Genomic DNA, 13654 nt, shown 5'->3' on the forward strand with positions numbered 1-13654 from the left:
CATCCATATATCGGTAAGTCATTTGTTCATCTGGAACAAAGATACATAAAATCAATTACAATTTTTACTAGAAAACATTTGATGTTTCTTAATACATTGCACACTTTCTATATTATTGACGTAAAATTTTATTTAGTGTGTTCAAAATTATTTATATAACATTCTGTATAACAAACAAACATAAGATATAGTACAACTAAGATATGTCACTTTGAACATAGATAATTAGGGTTTGTTTTACTATAAATAGAAATAAAGAACTGAACTGATAATATTCAACATCTATTGGAATATTTGTTGCATTTGCTGTCTGTTAAATTGATAAACTCTCAAAAAGTTCTACCATTGCCATCCCAAAACAACATTACCTTTAGCTTCTGCTCATCTTTGTGGTCTGGTAGACTGGCTAACTTTTTCTCAATGTCATCCAGCCATGTCATTAGGTCATCAGCCTGCCTCTTGTATTGATACCATTGATGAGAAATCTCTAAAGCCTTTTTTCTTCTTTGAGATCTCAAGTCCTGTTCACAGTGCAGACATTATTAGAATACGAATTAAAGGCTTACAAGGTATGAATTGGCATGTGTGCAACTGAAGGGGAAAATAGTGCACAAGGTCATTATTTTTTTTAGGTAAATGTCAATACTTAAATCTAGTATACATGTATCTCAACACAGCATATTTTCTTCAGTTTAACAGATGATTTTTTTCTTTTAAAGGCGGTTACCTAATTCAGGGTTGTTCACATGTTGAATAAACCACTGAGACAGTCACCAATATTCAGAGAAGTTAAGACTCTTACATAAATGTCAATATCTTTTATAAAACACTTCTGTTCAGAATACTCACTGGACAGATGGAAAACACAGCCCACTTAGTATCTAGACACAAGTGGGCTTCCTGTGTTTTGTGGTCTCCTGTGAAATTCTAGCCTGCATGCAAACTCTGCAGCTATTTGAAAGAAAAGCATTTCAATGCAGAAATGTATGTAAAGACAGATTTCTTTTTCCTAAATTAAATACCCTTTATATAACAAATGTCTTGTGTTTATGACTCAGCTTTATAAAAGTATTAAAACTTCTCTTTAAGAGGAAGATTAAAAAATGTTATTTTATTTCATATAAATATTATTAAATATGAAAATAAAATATATCTGCATTTGTTTTAACTCCCTAACTCTGCTCATACAGAATTCAGAAAATATTTTCATTACTATAACTTCTTACTAAGAAGTAAATTAAAAAATTACTGGCACATTTTATATAAAAATACTCAGATGAATTTGCCTCAACAGTTCCTGAATTTTATTTGACAAGGTTGAATGCATTAACTGAGCCATCCAAAGGAAAAATCGGTCACTCTGTTTCATAAAAAAAAGCAGTAAGGATCTGGTCAATAGCATAGTTCTAGAAACACTTTTCTTGTTTCTCCTCCATAAAAATTATTAATTACTTCCATTTAACTTGGAACAGTCAAAGACACATCTAACAGATTTCGAGTTTCTTTTAAATGTGGACAAAACAATGGTACGTTCCAGCTATTTCTTTACTGAATTCAAATAGATCTGCAAAACTGTAAAACTTAGAATGAAATCTGAAGGAAAGGAAAGATGCTGCTTAAAAATAAGTAATAATAAAATGTAACTATGCCATGTTCCCAAGCCAAGAAAAACTTAATCAAAATTTTCAAAAGAAAGAAAAATTCTCCTTGCCAATGAGATGAAAAATTCTTTGACAGTAACCAGAGCCTATGGCTCCAGGCAGGTGACCAAGGTGATGTTTCCCTGGAAAGATGACACTCCCAATTATGACTAGTAGCTTGTCCAAACAGGACTTACTGTGGATGTGTCTAGGAACAGTATCATACACTTACACCTCCAGGAGTGTGGTAACACAGAATTTTGATGTGTAACTTTGGTTTTCAGTCTTTTAACTGCTAGGTCTATTGGTACTATTCTAAAGAGGCTGGAGCCACTGTTCCCACTAAAGAACATAGTCTGTAAATCTTTTACTAAAGGATAAAACAACTTATTCATTACAGAACTACGTTATAAAACAATGTAAGTTTGTGAGAACTGATTCTAACTAAGGTCTTGACTGCTGTTGGAGAAACATAAAACATGCATAATGTGTTAAAAAGGAATTATTGTCAAAGAAATCATTGTTGTCCAACTGGCAATCAGACGCTTATAACACTGAAGACAAAACAGTACTTGTTAAGCTGGAGAATCAAAATGTCTTTTCCAAGGTATCAAGAGAAGCATATAAGAAAATATATGTTTACAGCCAAATAGTCATAAATTACTCATCTCTAAATAGTAATGAAGATTCATTTAACAGAGCAACGCCCTGAACGAAGGGAAAAAATGGGTTTAGTAGCATGTGCTTATAATTATAGCTCCTATACCTTGAGAGCATTATGTTTAGTCTGCAACAGCTGTTGTTTTATCTTTATTTCCTCCCGTTTTCTCTCATCTGTGATCCTCTTTTGAAGTGTATCGCCTCTTTGCAGCAATTCTCTCACCGTGCTCTCATTGTCTTCACTCTTATTTAAAAAAAAATAACAGGTATAATGGGTGTTTTAATCTAATTATTACTTAAGCACGAGGAGATACAGACACATAAAACTACATTTCCTCTGCTAAGGTAATCATCTAACAGTTACTTGCAGTTCTATACTGAAAACCAAATAACTTGCTTTCTACAATACACATAGACACTTGAGGGGTACAAGTAAAACAGCACTTGAAAACCTACGGATGTTTGATATTAGATTTTATGCAGCATTCAGGATAATAGGATGAAAAGATTATAGGCAAAAAGGTAAAATATATTTTACTTTAAAGTAAAAAAGAATAGATATATCTAAAATATTCTAAATCACTGTCAGTAGTCACTGAAATTGCCAGTATGCTGTGAGGCCATGTAATTCCTGACCATTTCATATATCATCACAGTGCAAAATAACTATTCTGGCAGGGAAAATGATACCACTAAGTACTTTTTGCATAGAAGTTGAACCTATGTCACAGCTTCTGGGAGTGTATCTCCTGAACCACACTAAACATTTTATGTAAAAGAGAACAAAAGATGCTCAAGTAGTGGAAACTGCTCTGTCAAACTTGATTCACTCAGAATTTACCACTGGAGTACATACTGTCTTAAATTTTATTTTTCCTGCATTAAAAAAAAAAGAAAAAAAGTCCTGGAAAGATTCCTTTTAGCATTGATATAAATTAGCTATCTTTGAAAATTCCTTAAAAGAATATTGACTCTATACTGCTTTTGAAGAATTATGTATTTTATCTCGCTGAAGACTCATGAAGAGAGGGTCCTAAAGACGAATCTCTCTTATTGCCCAGCCAAGAAATGTCATCCCTCTGAAAGTCACTCTGGAGAAACCATACCACAGTGGCAACAGTAGCAAAGCACAGCAGTATTTTACTTCTCTTTTTTCCTTTTTTTTTTTTTTTTTTCCCCCCTGATAATATGCATAAGTGGCTTTACTACTTGCAAAGAGCAAACATGAGTAATAAAGTTTACCACAGCCACAAAAGCCATTTACAGTAATTGGCATGATCAGATTGGTTAAGAACTAATTGTCAAGCGGCATTTCTTTCAATGATCATTGCCTATCATCTGTTTTTAGTGAATGTGTTCTTTTACTATATTGCCCATTTAGATACATGATTCTGAGTTTTCTTGGTCTTTATATTGGTACAGAGATTTTAATACCCATTCCCCATTCTGTAATATTGCTAATACTAGTACAGGACCCATAGTTAACATTCCTGTTTTGCTTAGTGTTTTCAGAAGGGTTGAAAAATGTTTTCCTTATAAACTAACAATTAACATCACTAAAACTTCTAGTTAATGCTAACCTGGGATTTTCGACTGTATAATATATTAGCACAGTAAAATTTTGTCCAAGTCATATCTAAAGATCCTAACACAAATACAGAAGTTTCCAATTTTCATTCAGGTTTTTTTATCTCCCTATCTACTTCACTCAGACTTCCATTTCAAACAAATTACCATATCTTTACTGAAGTCCTCCTCTTTCAGATTCATCCCCTGCTGAATTTCAACCTCCAGTGGTTCAAGCATTTTTTGTATATCGAAGTCAAATTGCTCCAATTCCTTCAAAGGAATGAAGGGCTAAAATGGAAGAAATACAGAGATTATTTATTTAAAACACATACTTACTATTTTATTAGAAACATAAATGAAAAGAGACATCTATTCTATCCCATATTTTTAAAACAATGGTAGAGTTTCCGTCATGTGGAAAAATATCTACACCATACAACTCAAAGTACGTAAAGATACAAGTAAAGATAGGTATTTAACAATACTGTAGAATTTCTGTATAAGAAAACGTAAGAATTCTATGGTGAGTGAAAATAAAATAAAAAAAAATATTCTCACATTTGTGTGTAAGAACAGGTTCAGATGAACAGTGTAACAAAGATTTGTCTAAAAAAATTAAATGTTGACACTACTTGCCTAAATCTTTGTCAGAAATTACACAGCAACAAGCAATCCATTCAGTTGAAAAACCACGTGCTACTACCACTTGAGAAAAAATTCATGAGAATTTGTTTCAGTGTTTTGAAATCATTGTTCTCTCACAAAGAACAGCAAAAACGACAAGTGAATTACACAACACAAAAGACAGATAATCTCTGCATAAGATAGCCCCCTAAAAATATTTTATAACATATTAAAAAAATCAACAACACTTCACTAAAAGAGTTTGTCTTTCAAAGAAACCTCTACAAAAATGCAGGACCAAAAAACCCCTCAACCAAACAAAATAGACAATTCCTCCAAAATTAATCACAGTGTAATTATGGTGCTTTAGCTTAGCATTCAGCTTTAAACTCTAAAACAAGTGCCACTTATTAACAACAACACACCTTATCTACCCGATACCCAAGTGCCTATGAATAGTTTAATGTACAATATCCATTATATTTATTAAATGCATTGCAAAGGATGAACAAAAAAAGCTTTCTTCTTTCAAAGCTTTAAAAACAAGAGCAAGCAACAAATTCTTTATGATTCTTGCATAAAATTTAGATTTAAAGGTAATTAATGCTTTATGATCACAGAATCACAAAATGATAGGAGTTGGAAGGGACCTCTGGAGATCATCTGGTCTAACTCCCCTGCCAAAGCAGGTCAGCCTAGAGCAGGTCACATAAGAACATGTCCAGACAAGTTTTGAATATCGCCAGAGAAGGAGACTCCACCACCACCCTGGGCAGCCTGTTCCAGTGCTCTGCCACTTGCAGAGTGAAAAAGTTTTTCCTCATGTTGAGGCGGAACTTCCTGTGCTCCAGTTTGTGCCCATTGCCCCTCGTCCTATCAATGGACATCACTGAGAAGAGTCAGGCACCACCCTCTTGACACCCACCCTTTAGATATTTATAAGTGTTGATAAGGTCCCCTCACAGTCTTCTCTCCTCCATGCTAAAGAGCCCCAGGTCTCTCAGCCTCTCCTCATAGGAGAGATGCTCCAGCCCCTAATCATCTTCGTAGCCCTCCACTGGACTCTCTCCAGTAGCTCCTTGTCCTTCTTGAACTGGGGGCCCAGAATTGGACACAGTACTCCAGGTGTGGCTTCAGCAGGGCAGAGTAGAGGGGGAGGATGACCTCCCTTGACCTGCTGGCCACACTTCTTAATGCAAGCCAGGATGCCGTTGGCCTTCTTGGCCACAAGGGTACAATGCTGGCTCATGGTCATCCTGTTATCCACCAAAACTCACAAGTCCCTCTCTGCAGAGCTACTCTCAAGCAGGTCGACCCCCAACCTGTGCTGGTGTATGGGGTTATTCCTCCCCAGGTGCAGGACCCTACACTTCTCCCTGTTAAACTTCATCTGGTTCATCTAGACCCAGCTCTGCAGGCTGTCCAGATCTCGCTGAATGGCAGCACAGCCTTCTGCTGTATCTGCCACTCCTCCCAGCTTTGTATCGTCAGCAAATTTGCTGAGGATACACTCTGTCCCTTCATCTAGGTCGTTGATGAATATATTAAATAAGACAGGCCCTCGTGCAGACCCCTGGCGAACACTGCTAGTCACAGGCCTCCAGCTGGACTCAGTACCCCTGATCACAACCCTCTGAGCTCTGTCCTTCAGGCAGTTCACAATCCACCTCACTGTCCACTCATCCATCCCACACTTCCTAAGCCTCCCTATGAGGATGTGATGGGAGACAGTGTCAAAGGCCTTACTAAGGTCAAGGTAGACCACATCCACTGCCCTCTCCTCATCCACCGGGCCAGTCATTTTATCATAGAAAGCTATCAGATTGGTCAAACATGATTTCCCCTTAGTGAATCCACACTGACTATTCCTGATAATCTTCTTTTCCTCCATGTACTTGGAGATAACAGCCAGAACGAGCTGTTCCATCACCTTCCCAGGAACGGAGGTGAGGCTGACTGGCTGCTAGTTTCCCAGGTCCTTGTTCCTGTCCTTCTTGAAGACTGGCGTTACACTGGCTATCCTCCAGTCCTCAGGCACCTCTCCTGTCCTCCACAACCTTTAAAAGATGATGAAGAGCAGCTTTGCAATGGCATTCACCAGCTCCCTCAATACTCGTGGGTGCATCCCCCATAATGCTCTAGAAACTGTCAGACATAAAACTGTCTTCTTTCTAAAGACATAAACACATTATATTCTAATAAGTTGTGTTTTGCTCTTCCCTTCAGTACTATTGGTATTCATTATAAAGCAAAATTTTATAATGAAAATAGTAATAATTGAAGTTAATCAGTTAAAACAAGAGATACTGGACATCAACTGTAATCTGTTCTCAGCTGTTCCACAGATGACCTGGGAGACGAATTAGGGTAAAAATACCTTAATTGTATCTGGTTGATTGTTTTAATGACAGAGATTTTCTGTACTTATGAACATTAATGAAAATATAATAATGTACAATATTTATAGAGAATAATACCGTCCTCACAAATTTTCACCAAGATGTTCAGAATTACACTCAGCAAGCACTTCAACTGAGGTAGAAATAACAGCAAACTACACAGTAATTTCTTCTCAAATGCTCTCAAGGATGTGTTCAAAAGCACTTAAATCTCACTAAAAGACAAATCAACTAACAAAACTGGAATTTAAAATTACTAATCTCTGACAAATGCTAAAAACAATAACAAAAAGGAAAATGGAAGGAAAAAATCTAAATGAAATTCCAATCATTGAATGAGGTTCAAAGACCACTTGAAAATGTCACATGTCATTCTAGTATGCTATGACAATTCTGTTAATTCAGGACACAACAATTAGGTACTACCTTTTACTGACTCCACAGGTCATTTCTTATTTATTTCACTGTTGTACTGATAATTGTTAACATTTGAAAAAAATACAGCTAATTTGAAAACAAATAAGAATTGATTGAAAATAGATTATGAGATCTTACCATCCTCTTGAGATGATTTTTTAATCTGTTATTCACTGAGTGAATAATTTTACCTAAGAATGAAAAAAACCTAAAACACTTAGGAAGCATAATATCAGCCCATAAGAATAATAATTTTTCAGCCCACAAAGCTGAAATCATGACTAAGGGAAGTGCAGTTACTTATGATATACAGGTGGACAAAATGAGGCACCCAGCAACTTAGTCTTTTATTCAAATGCATATAGCAAGTCAGTAAAACTGCCAAGAATTCAGACAAACTTTTGCCTATCTTATGCAATACGTATTACTATAGATATCACAGAATCACAGAATGTTATAGGGCCTTTGTGCATCATACCCTAGCTGTCCATTCCCCAAGGCCCTGGAAAAGGTCCCCTAAATTCTAATTTACCATTAAAATTACGTGCTGCAGTAATGCCTCTCATCTTGCTAGGTATATAGTGTATAAAGCTAAATGAGGTGCTGCCATTTCACCTCATCTTGCCTATCCAATCTTAAATGTGAGAACACCTGAGAGAGAGGGTTGCTAGGTGGAAGATGTTGGCAGGCTCTGTTCCGAAGACAGTTCATCTTGATGAGCATCTTTTCCCCCTTCTTTGAGTGAGACCACAACATGCAATGCAATCAGTTAACCCATGATAAACCATCTACAAGAAGTACCATTTTCCCCTAAGACAAACAATAATTTCACCCAGCCCTATGAAAGGCTGCATCATCCCTGTGTGCTTACAGTGTTGTGGAAGTGCAAGGTAAAACTGAGAAAGAAATCCAGACTGCAGATAGCAGATGTTCAGAATAAAAACATCACATGAAAAAGTTGTTTGGGCTTTGTGCAAAGATGTTCTTTGTCTACAGTTTGTATTTGCGTAAGTAGTGAGAAGCACACTTGAATGGCTGAAGTACTACTGAGGGACAATAGGAAAAAGAAAAGATGACTTTATTCATAGGACATTTTCTTTTCTGTTCCAGAAATGATACCTAAATAAACTCAAATATCCACAAATAACGTGCCTGTTACACAGGATATTGAACCCTGCATAAACCCCAAACGACTCATGAAAAATATGTCTCTCTGCTCATGCTTTTTGCAAAGCTTATTTCCTGCTCTGCCACTGATTCTCTATGCATTCATTTCCAGTGCTATTACAGTAGCCAGCAAAAATAGTTAAGATCAGGATCCATGCATTCCCATTACCCTATATACCAACTTACATGGCTGCCTGCTTTAATCTGCTGAATAGCTCTCTGCAATAAAGGCAGCAAACACAATGGAGAAACTAGGTGGCTTTTACCCTTCCTCCCTCATTCCAATTCAGAAGTCACAACTTGGCTAAAAATTACCTAATCTGTATTGAATTCAGATTCTGTAGTCAAAATAGTTGTAAGGATTAGTAGCTGAAGTATAATTGATATAATCTGTATGTATATATCTATCTCAAATCTTGGTGAGTCACAGCCTCACAGGAAAAGACTGAGTGCATTTAATGAAAAATTAGCCCTCAAAAGCCAATCTATACAAAAAATAAGGCTATCATACTTTGAGAAGATTAAGAATCTTACTAATTATCAGATGTTGTTAATTATTTATGTTATCATTGATACATTCATATAAAGTCAGTGAATATTTCTGCTTGTGAAACACTGAAAAACCCAAACCCTCACACTTTTTTTAAAAAATAAATTCTTAGGATCTACATGTTTTTTCCTTTAAAAACCTAGGTTTTTGAGAAACTGCAGCCCGCTATGTAGTTGTAATTGTGTACCTTATATAAATAGCACTTTGTATGCATCTCCATACGGAAGCAAGGCCTCCTACCTTTCCACTCTTAATTCTTTGCGATACAGTTGCAAATCGCTGGTTGAGCTCTGACAGTTTAGGCTCTATTACTTTCCTGCAGTGATCTCCACGGTTTGTCATCAAGTCTACTGCCTGGTCACGCACAGAGTCCACCTTTGGATGCATATCATTCAGCTCAGCCTTTAAGCGCTACAGTCCGTGAGCAAGAGACAGGGCTTGAAGTTAGTAATAAATGCAGAGAGAGAGAAAGAGAGAGAGAGAGAAAGTGTGCAAAGGAATAGGGAGCAAAACCACAAAGCAAATTCAGATAATTATGCATGAGTGTGTAAATCCGGTAGAAATACACTAGTCAACATTCCCATTCATACCCCTCAAATTTACAGCAGGAATGTCTCTACATATTTGTTTTAATATCTCTAGAGGACATTAATGGTGAACATTATTTCTAGGCAGGTTCTTATCTTTGATAACACAATCCTCAGCATATTTCAGGATACACTGAATTATTTTATGATACTAAAGCTAGGAAGAATTGCTAATGCATGTATCGTGGAACTGGATGTATAGCTGTTGCTTTTATTACTGTTCATGTCCATTGTTTAGGCAGGGAAAAACGACCAGGTGAAAAACAGTGGGAATTTTCTCTACAAATCTATCATAAAAAAAAAAGAGGGGGGGGGACACACGACACGGGGAGGTCAAGGCCAAATAACTTCCTCTGCAATAGTAATCTTAACAGTAGATCCCAGTATGGGCAGAGGCCGAAAAAGATAGCCAGGCATTCAGGAATCATAAATGCAGTTGGGCATTAAGAATTACATTTCATTGTCTGTATGAAATGCCTTTGTGCGATGCAAATACATATACCTGTATTGATGGCAAAGATAATCATACTTTGTATCTGATGGTGGCAAAACTGTTCATTCAGCAAGAAAAGTCTGCCCCATAATCCTGCTAAGATCAATAAGGCATTGACTTATGCTCTCCCTTGGAATTTGAAAAGTTTTACTTTAGTAAATGTTATCATTATGTTACTGTCAGCAATATGATTCTGATTTTGATTTGCAAACTGTTCCTCAGATAGTATGTAGTGACCATGGAGTTCAATACAAAGTAAAATTTCACACTGATTTCAGAAGAAAAAAAATCCATAGATAATTTGAAGATACTTTAAAATTCGCATCTATCTTCCAAGTTAATTTTTCATCAGTTGGTCAAATGACGTAATGGGCCAAATAAAACTTTCTGATCAATACACTAACCGATTATTGTATAGATAGTTCACCATATAATATTCTTGTCTGTAGTGTTGGTCTGACATCAACAAAAACAGTGTTTATAGAATTAAAACAATCATATGACAGAGATATCAAATACAGATACCATAGATATCAGAAAAGTATCACAGAAAAACAGAAAAGCAATCAAAAATGAAGAACACAGAAAAAAAGGATTTTGTTCAATCAGATGTGTTTAAGGAGTATTTTCCAACAAACACAGGTTTAATAAGCTGCTGGTTTATGCACCAGGAAGTCCCCAAGACTTGTAACAACATATCTGGTTTTATTTCTACAGGGATTTAACTTTTGTGATGCAGTGCAAATTTATTAAATAACCTACAAGCTGCCAGAGGGTAACTTTACCACAGAAAATAGAAGGCTAATCAATTTGTGATACCTTTCAAAATACGTTAGTTTTGATACAGTCTTTTTTAGCATAAAATTAATGCTTTCCAGAAAATGGCATTTTTTTACCTTAAGAATTTCCTCTTTTTGCTGGGGTTTTTGTTTATCAGATTCATCCAACAGTATTTCAGCACGATACATCCAAGTTGTGACATTAGCTACATTCTGATCAAAAGCCTCCATGTGCTTTTGATATTCCTGTATGTGGAAAAGGTAAATACTGCATACAAAAAAAAGTAATCAGAACTGAAATAGCCATAACTATGCCAGCTGTGGCAAACATGCACACATTATGAAATTAAACTTGTTTATTTTACACAGTAACTGCTTGTTTTGTGAAGGATAGAATCTGCTGCTTGTTTGCCCTCACTTTATCTATTAAGTTTCTTTAAAAAGACATTTGAGGAGAGAGAGAAGCTTCCAAAGTGACAGGCAGGAGGGTGATAAAGTCACAGCAAGACACAGGTGTCTTCAGCCAGGCTGCTGAGAGGAGCAGGAAGCTGATAGCCAGACCTACCGGAGGTAGAAAGAAGAGTTTCCCAAGAACCAGGTACAGAACTCATTTTGGAGAGCCACTAAGTTGATTGAAAACTCAGATGGTAACAAGAATGCACTTGCAAAGTCACAATCAAGAACGCAAGTGTGGTAACTAAAACTCTTATTTACGTGTCACCTAATTTCTCTGCTTCAAGGCTCTGCTTTTTAGAAAGCTATTCTGGCTGATAAATCTTTTTTTGTCTCCTTAACTTAAAAACATTTTGTCTTTTTTGGTGAGCTCACTGGAATGGGGCCTATGCATATCCACACAATACATATGTGTACCACCCATGTGAAATCAAAGATTTTACTAGTCCTTTTAGCCCCTACATACATGTACCATTATTTTACACTGTTCTAAAATCAGTAAAAGACCAACTCCCTCTCTTATACCTTTTTATCACAGGTTCTGTTAAATATTAACACAAGAGAATCCAAAGTAGAGAAAAAGTAGAGCAATAGAAAACTATACCAGTCTATAAACTCCATGATATGTTTCTTATAATCAGTTCCACATTGAAGCTGAGCACCTACATCACACTGAACGAAATGCTTATGTTTTCCGGATAGAATAGACACAACCAGATGCTTTCGCTTGTAAGCTGCATACAGCTGAAGAAGCCCTATCATGACACTTTATATCTGTTGCAGGAGTATTCATGATGTAGCCACACAGACTCTAGTGAAGCTCTAAGACACTGAGCTCTGAAAAGTCAAAATAAAGGCTAACACACCCTTGAGAACCACTTCAGTTTCTCCAGGTTGAAACTGCATTCCCATGCTCTCAGCAACTGGAACAGCATACAAGATTTTCCAAAGCATTCTGGCAGCCCAATGGTTAAGACCCTTCTGTCTTTAAGGGTTCAAGCTGTCATCTCTTCATGACAGAATGAATTTTAATGGAGAATATAGTTATTTGACTATCAGCAGTTGAAAGTATTTGGGTCTGAGGCTCCTGAATCTGTATTAAATGTGTATTAGGGATTTTACTTTCGACTAGGCTTAATCTGGTCCCCTTAAATAATTATCCTCACCAAAACATGCACTATAAAACTATCCAAAAGGGGATCATGCAGTTCTGAAAGAACAAATCATAGTCCTTGAGCAAATCAGATGTGCACCCTGAGCAGAGCTCCTGATTTAGTTGCCTCTGAAATGAATCTAGTTCACACACACCAAAGCTACCCTGTAGACCAAACCTACATGCGAGCAGGGACTTACTTCCCAACTGTACTATTCCAAACAGAAACGCTAATGTAGCCAAAAGCAGCTGATGTTTTTGGTATCAATACCAAGACTTACTCAACTTATTTGACTATTTCTTTCACTTGATTTGTATTCAAGTAGTCCAGATCCTTGGGAAGGAATTGCATTTCATTCATTAGGGGGGAAAAACCCAAACAAAACAGTCCAGGAACTACTGAGGCAGACAGGAACAGGAAACGCTAATAATCAAGACTCCACAGAGCCGTAACTCTGTAAGAAGTCAGATTCTTAAAATATACATAATGTACTAAACAATCATCCTGACTGTCTGTGTACCTATATATTCAATAAGCATAGTCCAAGGCACCATAAAAAGCACTCCTATTAAGGCTGAGCAGCCACAACTGAGCACTAGCATCTCCTCTGTGTGAACAGATGCACTTTCCTTACCAGTAACAGATTGAACCATTCCTCAGCGCGTGAAGTTACTGCTATCCAATTACTGTTCAGGAGGCTGAGTTTATCCTCCACTAGACTTTCCTTTCCTTTCAGCACTGTCTTCAAATTCTCTCCTAAATCACTGATGTTCTTAAGATGGACCTGGCGTTTCTCAATCTCCTTCCGTGTTGCCTACATGAACAGAATAAAAAATAACAGTTCAGGAAACTAAAAATTCTCCACACTAAGAACATGAAATATTAAAACAGCCAGTAAGTTCATACGAGAACACACACTCTTGCTTCCTGTAGGAAGGTAAAGCATTCTGTGAAGAGAAGTAAGTAAAAAGCAAATTATTCCTTTTTAGTGTTGATAAAATTGTAAATGTCCTTCATACTCTCACAATCCTTTCTGGTAATAGTTTAACTTTTAAAAGTGAGAATTATCTCTCCAGTGTTCAAAATACAGTTTTAATATATAATTATTAAACAAGAATCCACATTTACAATATTTATATTGAGATGTTTAAAGTTACTTTGC

The 13654-nt window shown here is 36.4% G+C and overlaps 1 protein-coding gene across 2 annotated transcripts in view; it reads right to left on the reverse strand.

The window, feature by feature from the left end:
• The window catches only part of DMD (dystrophin), a 1194940-nt gene that overhangs the window by 663626 nt on the left and 517660 nt on the right, over positions 1-13654 (reverse strand). For both annotated transcript variants that reach the window (XM_086469458.1, XM_086469399.1), the window contains 6 exons: positions 13127-13306; positions 11003-11131; positions 9267-9437; positions 4035-4157; positions 2407-2544; positions 369-521 (listed from right to left, as the gene is read on the reverse strand). In XM_086469458.1, coding sequence (XP_086325584.1) covers positions 369-521; positions 2407-2544; positions 4035-4157; positions 9267-9437; positions 11003-11131; positions 13127-13306 — 894 coding nt within the window. The remainder of the gene's footprint in view (positions 1-368; positions 522-2406; positions 2545-4034; positions 4158-9266; positions 9438-11002; positions 11132-13126; positions 13307-13654) is intronic.

This window comes from Leptosomus discolor, chromosome 1, assembly GCF_034619465.1.
Source record: "Leptosomus discolor isolate bLepDis1 chromosome 1, bLepDis1.hap2, whole genome shotgun sequence".
Taxonomy (NCBI): Eukaryota; Metazoa; Chordata; class Aves; order Leptosomiformes; family Leptosomidae; genus Leptosomus; species Leptosomus discolor.